This window comes from Cebus imitator, unplaced genomic scaffold (genome assembly GCF_001604975.1).
Source record: "Cebus imitator isolate Cc_AM_T3 unplaced genomic scaffold, Cebus_imitator-1.0 Scaffold538, whole genome shotgun sequence".
NCBI classification, from domain to species: Eukaryota; Metazoa; Chordata; class Mammalia; order Primates; family Cebidae; genus Cebus; species Cebus imitator.
Window position 1 is genome coordinate 542,225 of NW_016107853.1, and position 24,409 is coordinate 566,633.

Consider the following 24,409-nt stretch of genomic DNA (forward strand, 5'->3'; position numbering starts at 1 on the left):
GTAGAGACAGAGTTTTGCCATGTTGGCCAGGCTGATCTCCTGACCTCAGGTGATCTGCCTGCCTCTGCCTCCCAAAGTGCTGGGATTACAGATGTAAACCACTATGTCCAGCCGGTTTGTGGAAATCTTAACTTGTGATCAAAGCTGAGATTGAATGAATTGTGTTTATAATGTCTTATTAAAATTATCTCTAGCATTAATAATACATGGATGCAAAGGTAGGATTTTGTTTCTTCTTTTGAACAGATTTTTGTGTAGTATTAATAAGAGATAGTAAAAGGTTTTTGTTTACCCTTTGAGTAAACTGCAAAAAATATTTCATGTTGTTTTTATTAGGTATTTTCATTACCTGGGAAACTGAGTCTCCTCTCTATCACACAGTAATCTTTTAATTATCACTTTGGCTAAGTGAATATAATTTTACAGTCACCTGCAATCCTATTTTGATCAAATGCTTTAAACGTTCATTATTTTAATATCAAGTGTTTTGAAGCTTTGTTATATAACAAACTTCCCCAAATCAAATTTCTTTTCTTTTTTTCTGAGACTGGTTCTCACTCTATTGCCCAGGCTGGAGTGCAGTGGCACCATCTCGGCTCACTGCAACCTCTGCCTCCTAGGCTAAACTGATCATTTCTCCTCAGTTCCTGTCATGGGGACCACAGGTATATGCCACCACACCTGGCTACCTTTTGTATTTTTAGTAGACACAGAGTTTTGCCATGTTGTCCAGGCTGGTCTTGAACTCCTAGGCTCAAAGGATCCACCACCATGGCTTCCCAAAGTGCTGAGATTACAGATGTGAGCCATCACACACAGCCCCAAAATAAAAAAATAATAAAAATAAATAAACTCTGGAAGTCTAAGAAAGACATATTAGGCTTATTTAGTATGTAAAAATCATACAGGAAGCATTTTTAACTTTGAGTTATATTTTTATAAATGTGTTATTAATAGTGTTCCAACATTGTATGGGATTCTTAAAATTCTATCTTGATACACTTTGTCAGTCATAAATATGGTTGTTTTGTTGTATGCCTCAGAAATAACCAAATTTCCTTGTCAAGTATATCTTTAATCATGGCTATTCTAAGTATTTTGTCACTCACAGAAAACTACTGCTTTAATTCTTCTCAAAAAGCAGTTTATAATCAACTGCAATCCAAAATTTCTTCAAGGAAATTAAGGTAAGGACCTGACAAGGACTTTTGAATACAGGCTTATGATAACTTTGGTCATCATACCATTGGATTAGGTAAAAACTTCTCAAACTCTAATAAAAAGCTGATTCAAAGGGCAAAGTATGTTTTTATGAGCAAGACTGAAACATTTACCGGATTTCTCCAGAATCTGAAAACTATTTGTAAGTATTCTTTATCTATGGCAATATAGTTATTTGCGTAAGTTCAATAAGAATCCGTTTTCTTTTGTAACAGGACACAATTGATGTACTGGTTATTTTACTGAGGCTTTGACTGGAACGGTATGTTTTCAATATGACCAGACTACTTTGAGGAATTGAGGTTGACTTTACAGAGCCTATAAAAACTCCCCTGGAGGCCAGCCACAGTGGCTCACTCCTGAAATCCCAGCACTTTGGGAGGCTGAGGTGGGTGGATCACTTGAGGTCAGAAGTTCAAGACCAGCCTGGCCAACATGGTGAAACCCCATCTCTACTAAAAATACAAAAGTTAGCCAGGTATGGTGGCACATGCCTGTAGTTCCAGCTACTCAGGAGGCTGAGGGAGGAGAATCACCTGAACCTGGGAGGTGGAGGTTGCAGTGAACTGAGATCATGCCATTGCACTCCAGCCTGGATAACAAGAGCGAAACTCTGTCTCAGGAAAAAAAAAAAAAAAGTCCCTTGGAAAGACTGACCTAATACCTAAAAGGAGGGTGAGGCAAAATTAATATAGAGTTTATGTGGGCTGAAGCTGAGGACTATAGCCCAGGACACACGTTCAGGTTGCCTTGGAGAATGTTCTTGGAAACAAAGCAGAGGCTCAAGTTTTGTTTTGGTTTGTTTTTTTTTGTTTTGTCTTGTTTTGTTTTTAATGGAGTCTTGCTCTGTAGCCCAGGTTGGAGTGCAGTGGCGAGATCTCGGCTCACTGCAATCTCTGCCTCCTGGGTCCCGGTTCAAGCAATTCTCCTACCTTAGCCTCTCCAACCTCTACCTGGGATTACAGGTACCAGCCACCATGCCCAGCTAATTTTTGTATTTTTTAGTAGAGATGGGGTTTCACCATGTTGGCCAGTCTGGTCATGAACTCCTGACCTCGTGATCCCCCCGGCAGAGGCTCAAGTTTTTAAAGTAAAAAGGACAACTCGGAAGAGGGAGTGTTTGCAAAAGTTGTTCATCAGGAATTCTTGTTAGTGTGCAGAAGTAACATTAGATAGTGACTGGACACACTGTTGAATATAGGGTATGTGGCATGTTAGGACGACGTGGTGGCAGTTACTCCAGAGTGTGCACAGCAAGTAGCTTCAGAGTAATTATTTAGCTCAAAGGGGGGTGAAATGTGACTGCTGTTACTGGTTTTTTTTTTTTTTTTTTTTTTGAGACAGGGTCTCACTCTGTCACCCAGACTGGAGTGCAGTTGTTCAATCTTGACACACTGTAACTTCCACCTCCTGGGCTCAAGCCATCCTCCCAGCCCGGTAGCTGGGACTATAGGCCTGTGCCACCATGCCAGGGTAATTTTTAGTGTTTTGTTTTGTTTTGTTTCGTTTTGTAGAGAGGGGGTCTTGCCATGTTGCCCAGGTTGGTCTCAAACTCCTAGGCTCAAGTGATCCACCAGCCTTGGCCTCCCAAAGTGCTCAGGTTACAGGTGTGAGCCATCGTGCCTGACCACGTTTTAAATGCCTCTGTGGCCCTGATATTTTAAAGGGGCTCACATTACTCAAGTAAAAAGGCCTTTTTCTTCTTTCTCACTTGTCTACATTGTTTCCTTACAAGGTTCCTGACTTTTCAGTAAGTAAACAGTGTCACTTTCTGACCGGCCCAAGAACCTCAAGATATTTGAGAGACCTCAAGAAGAGAGGATTTCACCCAATTTGTACAGGTATTGTAAGTACAGCCTGATGGCAAATTCTTAGCTTACCTTCTTAGCCTCAAGAAGCTTTTAAAAGTCTAATCCAGCTGGGCATGGTGGCTCACGCCTGTAATCCCAGCACTTTGGGAGGCTGAGGCAGGTGGACCATGAGATCAATAGATGGAGACCATCCTGACTAACATGGTGAAACCCCATCTCTACTAAAAACACAAAAAATTAGCTGGGCATGGTGGCACATACCTGTAGTCCCAGCTACTTGGGAGGCTGAGACAGGAGGATTGCTTGAACCCAGGAGGTGGAGGTTGCAATGAGCTGAGATTGCACCGCTGCACTCCAGCCTGGCAATGGAGTCAGACTGTCTCAAAAAAAACCAAACCAAAACAAAAAGTCTAATCCAAAATTCTCTATGAAAAGTTCCAAAAGAGGCAATTTGGAAAGAGTCTATATGGCCAATCACTACTCTTACTATACTTTATGCAAATAATCAGGCCAAGTATAATAAGACAAAAATTTATTTTACAAATAAATTGGTTCTACTAGGATTTGTCTTTGGTAGAAAAGGGGGACCAGAGACAGAAAAATTATGTTTCAGAAGAAAACCATAGTACACCTGCTCTTATTATTATTGGGCTGAATCCTGAAATCTTTCCTGGCTACAAGTCTCCAGACTAATGTTTTTCCATTTTTCTCCCATTTTTCTGACTTGGACTCACTAGAAATTAAAACTGCTTTTCTTGAAGCCCTGCAAACTGAAGCTAGACAGCTTGATATAAACTTTGGCATAAATCACCAGAGCAATTTAATGTAAATAGCCTTCATGCCTGCTGGTGTATGGGCTACTCAGAAAGGTTACTTGAACATCTGATTTGAACTACAGTCCAGAAAAATCTGTCAGATTGCCACCACAGGCTGGCGCAGTGGCTCAAACGTGTAATCCCAGCACTTTGGGAGGCTGAGGTCAGGAGTTTGAGACCAGCCCTGACAACATGGTGAAACCCCCATCTCTACTAAAAATACAAAAATTAGCCAGGCATGGTGGTGCACACCTGCAATCCCAGCTACTCAGGAGGCTGAGGCAGAAGAATTGCTTGAACCCAGGAGGTGGAAGTTGCAGTGAGCCGAGATTTCACCACTGTACTCCAGACCTAGCCCATCTGCAATGTCACCTCTTGAAACTGTTTTTTTGGTTTTTGTTTGTTTGTTTTTTGAGATAGAGCCTCACTCTGTTGCCCAGGCTGGAGTGCAATGGCGTGATCTCAGCCCCCTTCAACCTCTGTCTCCTAGGTTCAAGCAATTCTACCTCAGCCTCCCGAATAGCTGGGATTACAGGTGCCCGCCACCACACCCAACTAATTTTTTATATTTTTAGTAGAGAAGGGGTTTCACTATGTTGGCCAGGCTGGTCTCAAAGTCCTAACTTGAGGAGTTAGGAATGACCCGCCCGCCTCAGCCTCCCAAAGTGCTGGGATTACAGGCGAGAGCCACCACGCCTGGCCGTGCCGATTTCTTATCTAACAACCGCTAATTCAGTTCTCTCCAAAGCTATCAACTTGACTTTTTTTTCTTTTCTTGAGACACTGTCTTGCTCTGTCACCCAGGCTGGAGTGCGGTGACACAATCTTGGCTCATTGCAACCTCCACTTCCTCGGCTCAAGCAATCCTCCCACCTCCGCTTTCCAAGTAGCTGGACTACAGGCGCACACGCCACCACGCTTGGCTAATTTTTGTATTTCTTGTAGAGGCAGGGTTTCACCATATTTCCCAGGCTGGGCGCAAACCCCTGAGCTCAGGAAATTCACCTGCCTCCACCTCCTAAAGTGCTGGGATTACAGGCGTGAGCCATTGCACCTGGCTTCAACTTGCCTTTCCATATGTGAAACTTTGTAAAGGTAAAAGTGTCAAAGTGGGGACTGAAGAAAATAAAAATATTTTACCCCAAAATATACTTCCTTGATATAGTTAAAAACAGCTATTCAGAAGGGCTGGAAATAAAAAAATAACTAAAAAGCTGTCTTTTGTCGGGGAGATTTGCATCTGCAGAGAAATCTGCACTGATGAAGCCAGGCTGTCTCTGAGGTCTTCCCTTATCCAGATCTGGGAAAGATTAACTGAGGGTCTGACACCTTTAAAGTCTAAAAGAAACATTCACCATCTATTCTCTCTGAGGGCTGCTGTGTGTGAGGCTTCATCTGCATAACAAGCCCCCTTCGATAACCAGGTCCCCGCTTCTTCCCCTCCATAACCTGTGTTGCCACCATAACCTAATCTACCACTGTAACCTGGTTTCGGCCACGCTCTGAGCCCCCATTCTTCTTCTCTAACCTCAAGATGATAAATAAGCTTCTGAATCCTATTGAGGGGTTGGAATGATCACTGCCATCTTCCTTTTGGGAACATTAGTAAATTTCCATGTTATTTCTCATATTAATCTGTCTTTTGTGAGCTGGTTTTTCAGCAAACTTTCAGAGGGTGAAAGGGAAGTTTTCCCTAGGCCCCTACAGTCATTTGAGTTATTTTTATGTCCCCCATACCATGACAGCTAATCTCACGAGTGCATAAGACCCGGCATTTGTAGGCATGCCATGGGATCAGCTGTGAACAAGCATTATTATCCGACGCCTATGTTGTACGTGGGAGGTGCAAACTCCTAAGCCCTGCCCTCACCAGCTTTGATCAAATAGATGATCATGGCTCTACAGTGTTGATTTAGTTGGATATTTGTCCTCGCTCAAATCTCATGTTGAATTGTGATCCCCAATGCTGGAGGTGGGGCCTGGTGGAAGGTGTTTGGATCTTGGGGCTGGATCCCTCATGGTGTGGTGCTGTCTTCCCAACAGTGAGTTCTCGCAAGATCTGGTCATTTAAAAGTGTGTGGTGCCTCCCCTGAGCCCCCTCCACTGCCTGCACACACCCTCTCCTGCCTCACTTGTTCCTGCTTTTGCCATGCGATGCGCCTGTTTCCCTTCACCTTCTACCATGATTGAAAGCTCCGTGAGCTTTACCAGAAAGCAGGCAGATGCCAGTACCATGCTTGCTGTAAAGCCCGAAGAACCATGAGCCAATTAAATCTCTTTTCTTTATAAATTACCCATTCTCAGGTATTTCTTTATAGCAATGCAAGAACAACCTAACACACATGGTAATAAAAGAAGACACTGGGCTCCAGTGTGATTTCTCTGACTTTTCTGCTAAAAATTCAGCTTTGACCTGTTAAATAAAACTGATAGGATGCAGTTAGTCTGGAGTGAGCTTCTGCACTAGGCTCGACAGAGGAAACCAAAACAGAGTTCCTCATGCTGAAGTTCCCTGCCACCACGCCAAAACTAAATTGTTTATCTGACCTTCCAAGGAATCAGGACACAGAGGGATAACAGCCAAATCCCCAAACAGGCCAGCTTTAGCCAGCATGATCGGATGTCCCCTCTGCTTTAACCTTTGCAGATGCTCCCAATACACCCATCCTAAATTAAAAATATTACAAATTAAGTCATTTTAAGTTGGGACCGTCGTACAAGGAAAGTCACTTTGAAATCATTCATCTGCTTTTCGGGCTCTGTTTCCGTTCTCCACAGCCCTTTTCTGCCTATGAAGCCAAACCGCCTCTGTTCAGCTCATCAGAACACTCATTCTATTTTACGAGAATGAGGTATTGCCCAATTCTTGAGTCACAAATAAAAGCCAATTAAGATCTTTAAACTTGTGCTTTTGGCTTTTGACAGATCATATTTGTTAGTGGGTCACATACAGGATGTAAACAGCCAACTTCCTAGGCTGTGGTGGCTGCTCATGAAATTGTGGGAGCTTATTTTGCCTGGAATTAAATCAGCACAATCCGAGTTAACGAATATGTAGCATTTACTAGGGCTTGGTTCAGGACTTAAAACACATGGACATAGTGATAGTAAATGTCTGTTTAGTGTCAGTCACACAACTGGGAAGATTTTGAAAAATAGAAGATTCTTGACTTTGACAAGAAGTAAATTATCTCACAGAAAATTGAGAGCTGAGGCCAGGCTTGGTGGTTCACACCTGTAACCCTAGCACTTTGGGAGACCAAGGTGGGAGAATCACTTGAGCCCATTTCAAAGCTACAGTGAGTCGTGTTCATGCCAATGCACTCCTGCCTGGGCAACAGAGCGAGAAGACCACATCTTAAAAAAAAAAAAAAAAAAAAAAAAAAAAAAAAAAAAAAAAAAAAAAAAAAAGGGAAAGAAAATTAAGAGCTGAGCGTTTAGAGGCATTACATTGTAACATTCACAAGGGCAAAACAGTGCCATTTCTAAAGGAAATAATTTTGCTGAAGAGCTACAAAGGCCACAGTTCAAATATGACAGACCCAAACTTAGAAGTCCTACTTTTTCTTTTTTTTTTTTGAGACAGGGTCTTGCTCTATTGCCCAGGCTGCCGTGCAATGGTGTGATCTTGGCTCACTGCAACCTCTGCCCCCTGGGTTCAAGCAGTTCTCCTGCCTCAGCCTCCCAAGTAGCTGGGACCACAGGACCACCAAGCCCAGCTAATTTTTGTACTTTTGGTAGAGATGGGTTTTACCATGTTGCCCAGGCTGGTCTTGAACTCCCAGACTGAAGTGATCCGCCTGCCCCAGCCTCCCAAAGTGCTAGAATTACAGGTGTGGCCTGCCACGCCCAGCCAGACGTCCCACTTTTAACACAAGTAACTTCTATTTACTTTCAAAACTATGCATCACAAAGGAAATGGACAAATGGAGTAAGAAAGGCCTAAAAAAAATCTGACCGGACTATGGTGGTTAGCTAACAAAATAATATTGTATCATGGTTCCCATTTGCTTGATTAGTAATGTTGTGTCATCAACAAAACCATCCCCCAGTGAAAAGGGATCTCAAAGACACTCCACTCCACTATGCCTGCTGAGCAGGTGGCATCATCCAAAACATGTTGATGTGCGGGGTGGTCAGCAGGATTATTTAAGGCCTCTCCCCAGGCACGTACAGAAGGTTCTCTTCCACCAGCTTCGCCAGGGACCTCACAGCAGTTGAATTCTGTAGAAATAAGGCCTGTAGGAGGTAAGAGATTTTTGTCACGTTATGTTTTGTAGGATGTCCACATAGCCCATAGTCTATTGTGGTTCAGGAATGATGCAAATCATGCTATCATACTCCCTGTTACCCTCAGTCCTCTGGAGAAATAGAGCAGATACATTGGACTCTAAAACCTCATTCAGAAATCTGCTGGCTTAAAATGGCCTCATGCTTTATTGCTAGCCTTGTAAAAAATGAGAGCAACCCTGCAAGCAAGCTCAATATCGCTCCCTGTGAAATGATGTTCAGCAGGCCTAGGAACTGGGTCTGAGGCCATGTCCTGGGCCCAATTTCACTGAATCCTCTCATAATCACGTTCTGTACCTAAAAGTGTTTCTCTCTTCCCTGGAGACATAAAATCAGGAGGCTCTGCCAGAGGAAATCTGCCACCCCATCAACGATGAGGTGATTTCGTGTACATAAAGGTGTTGCAGAGCAAAGATAGCTGTCACCACTGTGCGAGGGACCCTTTCACATGTTCTGATATAATTATCAAGGTGAAAGAAAAATCCAGTTGGATTCATGCTTTCAACTGGACTTGGGTTCCCATGAGGTCTTGAAACTTAAATCTTCTAGAATAACTATATTGGTACTGAATTCAACTGAAAAGAACTATTTTCAATGAACTTATTACTATTATCATAAACAGCCCTGCTGGCCTATTCACAGCAGTGATGATTTCAAATTACTGTTTTTTTTTTTTGAGATGGAGTTTCGCTCTTGTTACCCAGGCTGGAGTGCAATGGCGTGATCTCGGCTCACCGCAACCTCTGCCTTCTGGGTTCAGGCAATTCTCCTGCCTCAGCCTCCTGAGCAGCTGGGATTACAGGCACGCGCCACCATGCCCAGCTAATTTTTTGTATTTTTAGTAGAGACGGGGTTTCACCATGTTGACCAGGATGGTCTCGATCTCTTGACCTCGTGATCCACCCACCTCTGCCTCCCAAAGTGCTGGGATTACAGGCTTGAGCCACCGCGCCCGGCCCTCAATTACTTTAAGACTCATAATTTACTAGAAACAAACATGTTATTTGTAATACTACTTTTCTTACACTCCCAGTAATGGTCCCCAGAGTTATTTATTTCCCATTCTTTCTATATTGTGTTTTCAGGATAGACATGGCCCAAATTTATAAGACCAACAATCTGATTGTTGTCAGAGTGAAGGTGGGACCATCTTTGTGAAATATTTTTGGTAACATTAACATAACTAATATGCATCACAATACTCAACCCCTAAATTTGATGTGAAATGTCTGAGGCTAGTAGTTTGCATAGCCAGAATTGCATCCCCTAGGCTCTCCCATTATGAAATCTGATTATTAAGGGGCTTATTTGAGGCCATACAAGAACAAAAAGAAACATTAAATACAGTCCTTGGGGCCAAGGTGGCTCATGCCTGTAATCTCAGCACTTTGGGAGGCCATGGGGGGTGAATCATGGGGGCCATGGGGGGTCAGGAGATGGAGATCATCCTGGTCATAGTGAAACCCCGCTTCTACTAAAATACAAAAAATTAGCCGGGCGTGGTGGCATGCGTCTTAGCCCCAACCACTCAGGAGGCTAAAGCAGGGGAATCGCCTGAACCCGGGAGATGGAGGTTGCAGTGAGCTGAGATCGTACCGCTGCGATCTCAAAAGATCCATCTCAAAAATAATAATAATAGTACAGTCCTTGAAGAAACAGAAATAGACAAATGTAGCTAATGCTTGTTGATGTCGATACCTTAATAACAAACTTAATGCTCTGAGACAATTACAAAAACATGTAATACAATTGCAATGGAAACAGCCAAAAATTCAGAATTGGACTGTTGAGAAATAATGTAATGCCCAAACAAAAATTCACCACAAGAATCTCGGAGGGACTCGGCAATAAAGCAGCTTAGCAATTAGCTAGAGAAAAGTTCTGAGATTTCATCACTCGTTCAGCATGACATGCTGCTATCATAAGATAACTATGGATTGAACTGATGTGGAAAATGGCCTATGGGTGGGTTTGTCCTCAAGACTTAGCACAATAAGAGCCACAGACATGGCCGGGCATGGTGGCTCATGCCTGTAATCCCAGCACTTGATCACTTGAGATCAGGCAGATCACCAGCCTGGCCAACATAGTGAAACCCCATCTCTACTGAAAGTACAAAAATCAGCCGGGCATGGTGGGGGGTGCCTGCAGTCCCAGCTACTCAGGAGTCTGAGGCAGGAGAATTGCCTGAACCCAGGAGGCAAAAGTTGCTGTGAGCCGAGATCACACCACTGCACTCCAGCCTGGGCAACAGAGCAAGATTCCGTCTCAAAAAAAAAGCACCATGGAACATTAAACACTGGAAATTGGAAAATGTATCTGTACCCCTCCAAAGGTGCCTCGTCTTTGATACCAGATAATGGCCATGGGTATCTTTATGTTTTGTGGCTGGGAAATATTACTGAGGATGACAGAACAACTGACAAAGGGCCTAAATTGTTATGTAAGTGTGAGGTTATTTGATGGGAATGCAGGAGAAATGTATTGGGCCTTTCAAGAAAAACTCTTAACATTTTAGATAGGTGCTGCAGGTAAGCCACTCCTGAGGGTTAGGTTGGGTAAACTGTAAGCAACTACAAAATGATACTCAAATAGTTGCATGAAACGGCAAGTGATAAAGACAGCACAGCAGTTTGTAACATTAATGTCTGCCAAAGGAGAATTTTTGCACACTGCTAATCAAGTTTGCTTTAACCATTTGCCATTAATATGATGGGTTTAGAGGTTTTTCCTGAGTGCATATCCCACTGACTGTTAAATTCATCCCATTGAGACCCTGATCATTGCTTTTGTGTCCATTCAAAATTCATATGTCGAAATCCTAACTAACCCCAAGGTGATGGTATCAGGAGGTGGGGTCTTTGGGAGGTCATTAGGTCATAAAGACAGAGACCTCTTGAATGGGATTAGTGCCCTTGTAGAAGAGAGCCCAGATTACCCTTCGCCCCTTCCGGCATGTGAGGTTAGTGAGAAGACAGAAGTCTATGAGCGAGCAGGCCCTCACCAGGCATCAGATCTGCTGGAGCCTTGATCTTGGAGTTCCAGCCTCCAGACTATAAGAAATAAATTTTTGTTGTTTATAAGCCACCCAGTCTGTGATGTTTTGTTCTAACAGCCCGATCAGCTTTGCTCTTTTTACTGTGGGCTCGCTGAATATTTTAATGGTTGCAAACTCTCCAGAGAATGCAGTGTTACTACAAAATAATAACAAAGGTGGGGGGGAACTGTAAAGGGAAATAAAAATGAGTGCATTTGTCTTGTTCCCAAAAGGAAAAGAGACCCCTTCTCCCCCTCCCTTTGCTTAGAACATTTCCTTGAGAAAGCTGGTATTTGTAAAGCCTTCCTCTGTTCCTTCAGATGCTTATGCCAGTCTTTTTAAAGTTTAAATAAATCTTTTACCAGAATTAAAACCCAAAACTGTTTTTCTGAAAAGCCTGGGAGCTGCCCTCTTAAGTGTAATGTCAAGGATGACAGTGCCCCATGTTGCTTGTCACCAAGGGTGTGTCAAGGCGCCCAGTGCCCTGACAACCTGCTGTTCGTAGAGATTCAACTTGCTTTATTTTCCTATAACAAAAGGCACAGATGGCCACCCCAATCACCAGGTGAATTAGGTAAGCTGTGAGTGTGTGTATAACAAACAACGCTGTGGAGCTCTCTCACCTGAGTTCAAGTCCTCGCACGTGACAGCGTGTGTGTAATGGGTTGTAGCTGCTTGGCTACGTAAACGGGGGAGATTTCTGACTGTCTTTATGATCGCATTAGCTGATGACATGTAATGCATCCATGTGTTTAGTGCTTATTCAATCACAGAAGTACTATTTTCTTTCTTTTCCACATTTGTGGAGAGAATATTCTGGGTTGGCAGGAGATTTTATTTAAAATAATTTTTTTTCCTCGATAGCATAAGGTCTGTCTTCCAAGTTGCCATAGGTGACAATTTTAGCAAACGTTCTGTTACGACATAAAATGCCTTTCCTTACTGCCCAGCCCCCAGCTGGTGATAATTTACCTGTGTGTGACAGTATCACTCCATTTCAAGGAACACATTTCTGTGTGTGCTACAGTAGGGTGGGCAACGGTGCACTAAGTCAACCTAGAGGTCACGTCCCCTTCATGCAGTAAAAGTTTATTTCTTGTTGGTGGCGTGGTGTGATAAGAGCCAGTGGAATCGGGGGCTCCATCTTGCTCCAAGCAGTGTGGGGCCTTCGGGACGCAGGTTCCTCTTGTCTCGCAGTACTGTCATCTGCAACATGAGGGAGGTCTCAGAAACAGGAAGCACACAGCAAGCCACCAAACCTCTAACGCAGTCTTGGAACATACCAATCTTGAACCTTCAACGGGTCATAGAAGGGAAACCAGGCAGATGTCAGCACGCTGCTGAGACCTCGGTCAATGAGTCACCTAGGCTCTTGTGAATTACAGAATCAATGTTGGAAGCCCAGGAATCCAACTAATCAGGTTTGGGACCCAGAAGCCTGGCCGTCTTGGAGTCTGGAGAGGCTTGAGGGCTCCACTGAGCCAGGGATTTGTCATCAGAACTCTTGGGGTCAAGTCCTGGCCTACCTCTGGCTGGTTGTTTCCACTGAGACACGTTATTTCTCTCAGCTTCAGTATCCTCCTCTGTAAAAACATGTATTCTACATACTGCTTGAGATGATTTCAAGGCTTACGGGAGATGATGTTTGAGGAAATGCTTTGAAAGCTACAAGGCACAAGACAAACACCACTTAATATTACTCATCTTGTCTCCGCAGAGACATCCCTCGCTGGGCCAACCTCTTCCCATATGTGCAAAGAGTGGGGAGAGGTAAACACTGACGTTTCTTCCAGTGCTGCCGAGTAGGATTCTAGCCATATGACACCCTCCCTCTGTGAGTCTCTGGACCCCCTCAGCCTGAGCCTCCAAAGTCTGGAAGGTTTCACAGCTCATGTGTCCACCAGATGACAGTGGAAGGGCTCAGAGAGATGCTTCCAGAAAGCCTTTCTCCACAAACACTACACAGAGTTAGGTCCCTGTTCCAACCCTTGGCTCAGACCCTAAAAGAGAGAGTCACTGTCATCTGTCTTTACCCCACTCAACCCCGCCCTGGCTTTGGAATTTCTCTACATTCTGTATTTGTCCCTAGCCTGTTAACTATAGCTTCACTGCTGAGCCATCTGTTCTAGACCATGTTCCTGCCTCTGCCCACCACACACTGTTCCCTGGAGCTTGACCTGGTCAGCCAGAGGAAGCATCTGAAAAGGAGCATCTCAATTTCAGCGCAGTCGACCTTAACAAAATGACTTCGAGAAGTGCACCAGCTTGGGAACCAGGACTTCGGGGTTCCCCTGCTTCTGTCATTGGCAGCTGCACAGCCTTATCTGAGACTTTCCCTCCCTGGGTGTGCGTCTATAAATGCCAGGTTTGGACGCAGAGACTGCTGCTGTGATTCTGAGATGGGGAGCTGGGGAGCAGGGCTGGGAAAAGAATCAGTCGGGTGAACTCCTGGCTGGCTGAGCCCTGCAGAAGTGGTCCTGGGCTCCTTCTTCCTTCAAGGCTTGGCCAAGTTCTCTCTGCTTATGCCTCCATTCTGTCCTCTTGATGGGACAGGTGCTTGTTGACTGCCTGTTGACAGGATCATGGGAAGCAGTTTCTCAGAGAAGAGACAAGAGGAGCAAAGCCCCAAGTCCTAGTGGAGCAGCCTACAAAGGTGGCCATATGCACTTGGCCTTGGCCTGGGCCCTCTTGCAGCCACTGAATGGGGACCCCTGACAATGACTTCCTCAGATCTCTTGAATTCCAGTCTCCCTCTTCCCATCTGTGCATTCCAGCAATGGATATCATTGGTTCACCTGCTCCCACCCTGAAGTCCTTTGAAGGTTAAATTCTGTTTCAATAATATACTGGGAAGCTGATATTCACATACACACATTTTATTTTTCATAAAATAAAGGATAATATACCCACCCATACCCTGTAAGTTTCATAGCCTAGAAGTCTTCCTAGTAGTCAGATTTTCTGTCTCCCAGAGGGAGAACTCCTGTACCCCAAGATCCGGGGGGCCTGGTGTTTGAGGAGCTGCATCTTCTTCCAAGCCCAGGGGAGAAAGCATGTCTTGAAGGATAGACGTTGTTCATTTGTTCTCCTTTGTGCGACTTTGATAGAATCCCATATAAAGGCTATCTGGCTTAGCTCAGAATGCAAGACAGAGGACATGGGCACTCCCCCGTCTGAACAGGCTTGAAAAAGGGCACAGACCCAAGAGAGGCCTTCGCGGAGGCCCAGCACAGGGTGGTTCAGGATGCACAGACAGGTTCTCTTGGGGCTGTGGGCCAGAAGGTGGGGAAGCCACCTTAGTTCTGCTGGAGCAAATTTGGGAAGAGTCATGGGAGAAAGATTCTCTGCTCTGGGATCTGGGCCACTGCCTACCATGTCCCATCTCTCCGTCTGCCCCGTGTTCCCTCCTTCCTGTCGTCCCCAGCCCCTCATTGGTGCTCCCACTCCTGAACACCACAGCCAATCATCCTGGGGTTTCTCCCATCTGTGAAAGAACAGGTCTCTCAACTACCCAGAGGGAGACTTCCAGGATGGTGCCTGCTTAACTTTCCTATAATCCAGGGTCATTGGAGAAATGAGCCAGGTGGGGAGAGTGGAGCCTCACTTGTGGTGACAGACCCCGGGATCTAGCCTATCTGAGACAAGGGCAGATCAGCAACCATCTGCAACCAGAAGCAGGACAGGTGTTCTATCCATTGCCCCCAGGTGCTGCCTCCCAGGTTCCTGGAGCCACCTTGAGTCCAGCTCAGCCCACCACCCAGACGCTGAGCATTCAACCAGGGCAGTATAGTACATGGGGCTCCTCAGAATTCCTGGCATCACCCTTGCCCAACCTGTCCCTTTTTTCATCCCCACCTCACATCTCTCCTGTCCTTCAACATCTCCTGGAGCTGTTACTCTTCCTGGAGAAGGGGTTCTCGGTCCCCTTCCAGCACCCTCTCATCCTCCTCCTTCTCCATGCAGCCCACGGTGGCAGCCAACCCAGCGCCTACGCCACCCCCAACCACGGCAGCCCCTGTGGCCCCCACAGCAGCTCCAGCAGCCACCATCCCGGCCTCTGCAGCCAGTGCAGCTGCCGCCATGCCAGCACCCACCACGCCACCTGCCAGGCCCATGAGCCCAGCCCCCACAGCACCCCCCACAGCAGCCAGGTGCCCACAGAAGCGCATGGTGTAGGAGTCCATGAAGGCCTTGGCTGTGGCCTGCAGCTCGGCTTCCAGCGCCTCCAAGGTCTGATCTCTTCCCTTGCAGAGTAAGGCCACACCATGGCGGGCCAGGATGGTGTCTTTCTGGGTGGAGAGGAGGTTCCGCATGGTGTCTGGCAGGACCCGCAGCGCAGAGAATATGCGCTTGGTAGCTATGTCCTGTGACAGGGAGGGAAAGGAAGGTGCCCTGACCAGGAGCCCGAGGCATCCTCTCTCTGGCCTGTACCCTGCCCGGCCCGCACCTGCCTTCCGCACAGGTCCTGGGGCTCACCTGCTGCCTCACGTACTCCTCAAACTCCCTCTTGGCAGCTTCCACCTTCCTCAGGTCATGCAGCTGAGCAGCCATCTGTCCACGGGAAAACCCAGGCTGCCTCTTCCTTCCTCCTCAGCCAGGGGCGCTGCTCGTTTCCACATCTCCACTCCCAGGGCACACGGACCCCCACCCCACAGGCCTCAGCACATCCCCCACCTCCCTTCCTCCCTGCCTCCCTGCTTCCCCACCTCCCCCGCCTCCCCAGCCTCCCTGCCTCCCTGCCAGAATGCTGGATCCCCCAAGGGTTCATACCTCGTCCGGAGAGGTGAAGCCAGGCCCTGTCCTCCCCATCCAGCCTGAGAGGTTCTGCAGAGATACCATCGCTGGGGTCAGGGAGAGCAGGGGCCCAGCTGAGTCGCCTGGGTCTCCAGGGAGTTTTCACACCTTGATCTCCTGAGCTAGCTGCTGCCCTGTGAGCAGGCGTCTGTCCCCCCTGGCCACGGTGCGCCCCTCGTTCCAGTACCCCTGGCAGCGGCTCTTAGCATGCTGGGGGGCTGTGCTCAGCACATCTGAGACGTAGGCCCCCAGAAGGTGGCGGAAGTCATCATCTGTGTCTGAGGGAGAGATTTGCACGCTGAGAGACTGCAGGCAGGCTTTGGGAGAAGAAGGAGTGTCAGAGGCCAAGTGGGTGCTTCGAAGGGCTTGGTCGCCAGAGGAGGGGAGGTGGGAGCAGGGCAAGGGAGGTCCAGCTCTCGGGGACACTCACCACCAGGGCTTGTGTGGCCTTGGTTCACCCACCGCCTCCCTGGGGCAGGCAAAAGGCAGCAGCGGGCTCGCTTCCCTTGCAGCAGCTCCTGCACTTTGGGGTATCTGCCAGACAATCTCTGCGAGGCAGCGAGAGGAGTGCTCTGAGCTAGGAGGTCCAGCCTCCCCTTCTTGGCTCCCTGCCAGGACCCCTCCCAGTCTTCCCCACCTTCTGCCCTTTCCATGGTCCCTCCACTCCCTCCCCTTGCACCACTCACCTGGAAGATGTCACCTATGTGCCCCTGCCCTGCCTTGTTGGGGTGGGATGAGTCACGAACTAAGAGGTCCAGATGCTGGAAGAGAAGGGGTCCTGACACCAGCAACTGGGGGTGGCGGGGCCTGGGGCTGATGAATCCAGAGATGGATGTCTCACCTGGATTGGCACCATCCCATAATGCTTGCCCATCACCTCGGCCACGTGGACAAACATCTGGGTGGGGCACAGAAAGCGTCAGGGCTGGGCCACTTCGAGGACTATGGTGTACCCCAAGCCTGTCTCCCCACCTCCATGTGCCTGCTGTAGAAGCCAAGCTTCCCCCTTTGCAGCCTGGGGTTCTCCTGCCTCTCCCCAAACCAGGCATCTCATGCTTTACCCTCCACTCTCCCCCTTCAACCCTGTTCAAGTGTCATAAACCCTAGGCCAGGCCAGGGGGCATATAGTTCCTTCTGGTCCAGGCCCTGGCCTTGTGGGCAGGGCAGGGGTGGGGATGCCCCCAACATCAGAGGTCTCTGTACCTCCAGATAGTCCAGGTCTGTATCCTTCAGCTCCTGGGAGGTGCTGAGGATCTGGAATGTAAGAGGGATTACAGAGGCCAGGTGACTTCACCGGGGAAGGCCCTGGTGAGTGGGGAGCTCACAGGCAGCCTGTGGGCCTCACAGAACAGGAGAGGCCAGTATGGGAGCCTTGAAAGCTTCAGGATTGGGCTGGCCTCGAGGCCAGAGGCAGGCCTGGAGGGTTCTGCGATCCATTAGGCCTTCGGCTGCCCCGGGGACCATCAGCCCACCTTTAGGAATAACCATGTTCCCACTTTCACAGAGTAGGATCACCTTCCCCTTTCTGGGGCAGCCGCAGAACCTATAAGGATCCCAGACACCGGAGCCTGTGAGATGGTCTGGCCTTGAGGAAGCTGGGCTGGAGAAGGGTGTGTGGGGTGAGGATGCCAACATCAGTGCCCCCCATCACCTGGTAGGAGCTCAGCATCGTGGTGAGAGCACAGAGCTTGATCCTGGTTTCCCTGCTCAGCTCAGGGCTCATGGCATCCCCTGTGTCCACCAGGAACACCGCCACCTATGCAGCAGGCAGGGGAAGAAGCACGGGGCCAGGACTACCTTGTTCTGCCACATTCTTCCCACCCGCGTCTTCCATCCTTACCCCAGAGATGCCCTTCTTGATTCCCCTTCCCATCCCTGACCTCCTTCTGCCACTTCCCCCTCACCTTCTTCCCTTCTTTCCCCAGCAAGAAGGGGTGGCTCCACATCCATATGCCCCTGGCAAGGCCATTGGCACCCCACCTGCAGTCCTGCAGGGATGCCTCTCTTCCTCTCGGCCAGCTGCCCTCACCAGACTCCTGCAGGGGAGAGAAGGGAGAGCATCAGTTGGTCGGTTCCTTGTTCCCACAGACCAGAATACCAGACCCAGTTTATCCCCTAGGCAGGGACCCCCATCCTTTCCCCACTCCCCACTCCTCCCCTGCCCCGCCCTCACCAGGCCCGGCAAGCCCTGAAGCAAGTGGTTGAGGAGGAAGGACTTCCCTGAGTGTTGCTCCCCCAGGACAGCGAGGAGGCAGACCGGGGTGTCCCTGGCCAGGGGGTGCTTCAGGCAGCGGTTGATGGCCCCCATCCTAAGGATGAGGCCCCCAGAGGCATTGACACGAACCAGCAGCAGTGGCTCCGCCCTCACAGGACAGGTCTCCTGGGCCAGGAGAAGAAAGGGGCCCCTGAGCATCCAGGACCAGCCCCTGACCCTGGAGTGTGTCCAAGCTGGAGCTCTGGGTCCTGTCCTGATGTTCTAGAATAGGGCCAAAGCCACCCCCTCCTCTTGGGTCTGAATGATGAGGCCCAGTCCCCAGACCTGCAGCGCAGGGGGCAAAGGCCGCTGCGGCAGGAGCTTCATCTTCTCGCCTAGGCTCCGGAGGCCCCTCTTCTGCTTGCATATCTTCCGGCACTCAGGGCAGCAGGGCGGCTCGCAGCCCGGGACACGGTGTGTGCTGAAGCACCGTGTGCAGAAGTCGTGGCCACAGTCCAGCGAGATGGGCTCGCGCAACCTCTCCAAGCAGATGGAGCAGGTGGGGAGCTCCCGGGGCGCCATGGGCCGGGGCCCCAGGCCCAGCTCCAACTTGGGGAAAGGCGTATGGGACCTGTGGGGCAAAACAGGCCATTGAAAAGCAGCATGTCTATTGCGGACGGGGGTGCCGGCCAGGGTTGTGGTGGAAGACTGATGGCTTGGGGGTGGAGGTCCCTTTGTGCCACCCCAATTTCCCTCAGTGCCTCCATGGACAGGCAGAGCTGCTCCCAGAGAGGCCAAGCTCTGCCCATGCCTTACTGACATGCATCCTAGAACAGTGGTGGGCAGCAGCAGTGGTGAGAGAGTCTGAGAGGGAAAATCTGGGTGGAAGGGACTCCACCACATCCCAGCTACGCAAATCTGAGCAAGTTCTTCCCCTCTCTGGGCCCCAGTTTCCTAACTGTCCCAGAGGAGAGGACAGCAGCACCCCTCAGGAGGCTGTTGGGGTGACCCTCCGAGAGGAGGCGTGTGCAGCTCCCTGCATGGTGCCTGGTACAAATGCCTGGGAAAAGCCTCTCCCGGCCTTCTGCAGCGGGGCTCCCCCCAGGGGGTGCTGATTTCAGCCAGGCCCCCAGGGATGATTCCCTCCACAATCCCGTGCTGCAGGGAAGTGAGGAGAAGGTAGCAGCCTGTGCTGCAGTTGGGCAGATGGCTCTGGATCTTAGAAGATTCCTTCCGCTCTCTGCTCTGAGCTGGCATCTGCCTCCCTGCAGCACCCACCTGCTTCTTCCTGTCCCTCCCTCCACAGCCTGGCAGATCCAGCCTCAGGCGGACAGCCCTCCCGACTGGGCTGCCGGTTCTGTGTTCTGGGACCGGCCATTTCAACTGACCTGCCTGGCCCCACTGCACCCATCCCAGCCTGGCAGGCCCCGCTACTTACCAACTGTTGCCACTGTTTCCCATGAAGCTCTGTTTTCTCTCCTTGGAGAGAAAAAAAAAGATTTAGAACAGAATCCAGACTTCTATCTTCATGCTGGGTTTCCAGGGACCCCTCATCCTCCCCCCAGCCGGCCCATCCCCCTCCCAAAGGGGGGCCCTTCCCACCCGACTCTCCTTCCTGATCTTAGGACTAAAGACTTGCCTGTTTGCCAAGCCGGTGACAAAAGGAAGTGACTGATAAGGCGGGCCTCGGCATGGGAGGCTGGGATGGGGAGAGGGTCCGGATGCAGAGGGGGAGGCCCCGAGACCTTCAACCAGAGGTAAGGATGCCTTTTCTCGCGGAAAGGCTAGCGGGCTGCAGCAGGCGGAAGGTGAGGTCGGGGGATGGTCTCCCTGAGGAGCTGACTCCCGGTCAGAGCTGGAAAAGAAATGTGACAGTCGGGAAAGAGGAGGCTGCTGCTGGACTCACCCCAGGGGGAGGAGACAGGGCTGCGGGTAGCAGAGCTCGGAGGAGGGAGGGATGGAGCCCGACTCAGAATCCCTGGCAGAGGCTGGGATGCAGGCAAGCCTGCCGAGGTGGTGAGTCGCCATGGAGACAGAAGGGAAAGATAAGGACAGGGAGGGGGAGGGGGACAGAGAGGGAGAAGGCGTGCGGTACACCCCCAAACATGGAGGCGCCCTCCAGCGGAACCACAGGCCAGCACTACCTCTACCGGGCCAGCTGAGGTCTCCCCAGGGCCACAGGGCAGGGTGGGCAAAGAGAAGAGGTATGGGAAACAGGAGAGGGTACGACCAGAGCTGACCCAGAGACAGGGAGGCTATTCATCCATTCATTCAATAAAGTTACTGAGTACCTACTGTGTACAGAGCCCCCAAGTACCACCCTACTTCACATGGCCCTGCACATCCCCTACCCTCTTCAGGGTCATGTCATTGATGCCCAACCCAGCTGCAGCCTTCTTCAGCACCCATGGGCCCTGCATGTCCTCTGGTGTATTTCCCTCCCCATGGCTTTCACCCTGCCTCAAACATGAGCAGGGTGAAATCTATCAAAACTATGAGCCACCTCTGGACCTTCTAATGGCTTCTTGACTGGGCTCCTTGTCTCTCTTTCACTCCCTAGTGCACGGCCAGCATAGGCTCCCCCAGCACAGATTACCTCACACTGCTCAAATACATTCTATAGCTCTCTACCATCAGATGAAAATCCAAACTCTTCGGCCTGGGGTCTGGGCTGAACCTTCCTTCCAGCCTTCTCTCTCGCCCCACTCTTCCCTGCCTCCGCCCCTGGGCTCAACATTCCCTCTGCCTGCTGCGCTGCTCCTTCTCATCCCTCCTAGGACACTCTCCCAGGCCCAGCACCGGTGCTGCGGCCTCCCTGGAGCCTCCTTGCCTTACCCCCCCCAAATGGGACATCTGATATGTGATAGGCTTGGTGCAGCCCGGGCTTCAGAGCCAGGCAGGTCTGGGTTCAATTCCCAGCTGGGGGGCTCTGGGACTCCACTGCATCTCTCTGTACTCTGAGGAGCCACCATGACCTACATAAAGCCACTAGTCCAGGCAGGGGAGTCATTCGTACATCCTAGGAGCTAGGATGCAGAAGGGTTGGGGTGAGGTGGGATCCACAACCTAGAGAAGTTCAGCAGAGACCACCTCCAGCAGGTGGAGACACTGCTGAGGCTGGGGCAACATCTTGTTCATTTTGGGGTCTAGAGGACCTGAGATTGCAGGGCTGAATCAATCAGATTCAGAGAAGCAATGCCATAGACTGTGTCTCCTCCTGCCCCAGGTGGGACAACCCCAGTGTGTGGCAGCAAAGCCTCACATTCAGGGGATGAGGAAGCAAGCCTGAGCTGTGCCACAGCTCTGCCTTCAGGGTAAAAGGGAGGGTTTTCTCAGGCCCCGTAGCCTTTCATCCTCGCAGGAGAGTGAGCGTGGGCGCTGGACTCAGATTCAAGCGCTAAACCCGCCTCTGTCCCAGCGTGAAATGCTGGTGAGTCATTGCCCTCTCTGAGCTTCCATTTGCTCATTACCAAGCAAAGATGTGAGGAAGCAGATGGGACAATCAGTCTTCACTTAACGATACTTACTGAGCACCAGGCACTGTGTCTCACACTGGGGTACAGCTAGAAACAAGAGAGACAAAGCCCCATCCTCCCCAAGATCCCAACCAGACAAAGAAAAGTCATTGCTATGATCTGGGTGAGAACCCAGATGTGGGGAGGGTGAGAAGAGGTGTCAGGCTGTCCTGATAAGCAAGGAGGTAGGGAAAGGCTGTCCAGGCAGGGCAAACCACATGTACAGGGCCCAAAGGGGAGGGGACACAGGGCCCATTCTGGGGAATGAAGGAGGTCCAGCTGGCCTGGCAGGAATATTAGATTCTAAGATGGGTACGCTGAGGTGAAGGGCAGAGCAGACCTTGGTCATGCAGGCCCTCAGGAGCCAAAGGAAGGGATGGGGACTTCATCAGTCGGTGTCCCAGCAGGGATCCCACAGGGCAAATGCATATGGTAGAAGCCTCAATCTTAGGGCTGGCTATATAATTTTTTTTTTTTTTTTTTGAGACAGGGTCTTACTCTGTCACCTAGGCTAGAGTACAGTGGTGCGATCTCAGCTCACTGCAGCCTCTGCCTTCTGGGGTCAAGCGATTCTCCAGACTCAGCATTTCCAGTAGCTGGGACCACAGGTGCACACCACCACACCCGGATACATTTTGTATTGTTTTGTTTTGTTTTGAGACAGAGTTTCACTCTTGTTGCCCAGGCTGGAGTGCAATGGCATGATCTTGGCTCACCACAACCTCCGCCTCCCAGATTCAAGCGATTCTCCTGCCTCAGCCTCCCAAGTAGCTGGAATTACAGGCATGCACCACCGCGTCCAGCTAATTTTGTATTTTTAGTAGAGACAGGGTTTCTCCACGTTGGTCAGGCTGGTCTCGAACTCCTGACCTCAGCTCATCTGCCCGCCTCAGCTTCCCAAAGTGCTGGGATTACAGGCATGAGCCACTGCATCTAGCCACTTTTTGTATTTTTTTGTAGAGACAGGGTTTCATCATGTTGCCCAGGCTGCTCTTAAACTCCTGAGCTCAAAGTGATCCACCTACCTCAGCCTCTCAAAGTCCTGGGATTACAGGCGTAAGCCACGGTGCCTGGCCAGGCTAGCTGTATAATTTGTGGGTTTGGAGAAAAATGTAGCTGCGAAGTCCCCAGGGGCAAGAAATTCCATTGCCTCGTCTCACAGCACAGTGCCTCCATCCATGGCCAACAGGCGGCCCTTCCAGATTGCCACAGTTGTTTTAGGACATGCTCAATACCTGGACTGGGGGTCAGGGTGAAGCCTATGCTGAGTTTCAGCCTGGGGAGGGGAGATCTACCACTTTGTTACACCCTAAGATGCCAGGGACCAATCCAGCAGTCCCCAGTCCTCCTTGAGCCCACATTCAGGCCTCCAGATGGAGGGGAGCAGCCATGGTGGGGCAGAGGTGGGGCCACTGGGAGCCTGGGAGTGGGCAGCCAAGAGCCTGTGCTGGGGAGGCAGTGGGACATGGGATGCACACTAACCAGATTCCAAGTTCTCAGTGAAGGTGCCGTTTTCCCATCAGACTTCACTCACAAAGCACACGTTCAATGCTAAAATTATTGTTTCAAGATGGTAGCTAGAGCACTGAAGCCCAAGCACAGGGCCTTTCTGAGCTCTGGCCTTGAGTGGCTACACTAGACGCACACCTGTGAAGCTGGCCCCAGTCACTCTGGCTGCTGTGTGGACAACAGAGTAGAGGGGCAAGCGGGGAGGCCGGGGGGCTGTTGGGGAAGTCAAGGCTAGAAGTGGAATAGAGATCCACTTGAGATCACACGCGGGCACCTGAAAGCGGGCGCTCCCCGAGGCATGGTGCAGGCCAACCAGGCAGATAGGAGATGTGCTCCTGGATAAAGACTGGGCCCTGCCCCTTTGCAGCCAGGGGCCTCTAATGCAATCTAGGGCTCTAAGGGGAACCCCTAGCCCAGGGAGGCCAGCTGTGGTGGTCTTGGGCCTATGTCTATGGGCAGCCCCACTTTATCCATTATGCTCCATGAGTCTCTGAGTCTACAGTCTATGAGAATGTTTGAAACCTAATGGAAGAATGAGGGTCTCCAAACCACAAAAAAATTTCAAAACCAAAAGTAACACCCACTTAGTTTAATGTCCCAGTACCCCTCGCATGACATTAGCTGGTAAACCCAGCTCAAGTTATCATCTGTAAGGTCAGATTCAAATCACAAGTGCACTGATTCAACAAATGTTTACTGAGCGCTACTAAGTACTGAGCACAGTGCTAGCTTCTGAGAAGTCAGGGTGACCAAAACAGAGAAAGTAATGGCAGTAAAGTGTTGAGACACTGGCCAAGCATGGTGGCTCACACCTGTAATCTCAGCACCTTGGGAGGCTGAGATGGGTGGATTGCTAGAGCTCAGCCTGGGCAACATGGTGAAACCCTGTCTCTACAGACACACACACACACACACACACACACACACACACACTTAGCCAGGCATGGTGGTGCACAGCTGTGGTCCCAGCTACTCAGGAGGCTGAAATGGGAGGATCACTTGAGCCCAGGAGGTGGAGGTTGCAGTGAGCTGAGCTTGCACCACTGTACCCAGTCTGGGTGACAGAGTGAGATCCTATCTCAAAAAAGAAAAAGTATTCAGACATCAAAATAAACAATTTGTCTTGGCTGGGTGCAGTGGCTCACGCCTGTAATCCCAGCACTTTGGGAGGCCGAGGCGGACAGATCACAAGGTCAAGAGATTGAGACCATCCTGACCAACAT

The 24,409-nt window shown here is 49.9% G+C and overlaps 1 protein-coding gene and 1 long non-coding RNA gene across 5 annotated transcripts; both read right to left on the reverse strand.

Moving 5' to 3' along the window:
- Positions 1-7,713: 7,713 nt before the first annotated feature.
- LOC119468949 lies at positions 7,714-11,319 on the reverse strand. The gene is made up of 2 exons (XR_005197758.1): positions 11,142-11,319; positions 7,714-8,086 (listed from the first exon to the last, which is right to left on the reverse strand). It is a non-coding gene; the product is annotated as an uncharacterized LOC119468949 (long non-coding RNA).
- Positions 11,320-14,034: 2,715 nt separating this feature from the next.
- Positions 14,035-20,304, reverse strand: RNF112 (ring finger protein 112). 4 transcript variants are annotated; one of them, XM_017514875.2, is made up of 14 exons: positions 19,802-20,304; positions 19,601-19,641; positions 18,508-18,793; positions 18,142-18,345; positions 17,873-18,004; positions 17,620-17,724; positions 17,172-17,222; positions 16,810-16,866; positions 16,655-16,729; positions 16,399-16,516; positions 16,077-16,246; positions 15,945-15,998; positions 15,651-15,725; positions 14,035-15,538 (listed from the first exon to the last, which is right to left on the reverse strand). In XM_017514875.2, the coding sequence occupies exons 1-14, from the start codon at positions 19,853-19,855 to the stop codon at positions 15,068-15,070; spliced, it is 1,893 nt and encodes a 630-aa protein (XP_017370364.1). In that variant the 5' UTR covers positions 19,856-20,304; the 3' UTR covers positions 14,035-15,067. The 4 variants fall into 4 exon arrangements, with proteins under 4 accessions (XP_017370364.1, XP_017370361.1, XP_037589512.1 ...); XM_017514872.2 differs by having other exon boundaries at positions 18,142-18,348; XM_037733584.1 differs by having other exon boundaries at positions 18,142-18,348; positions 20,069-20,209.
- Positions 20,305-24,409: the final 4,105 nt, after the last annotated feature.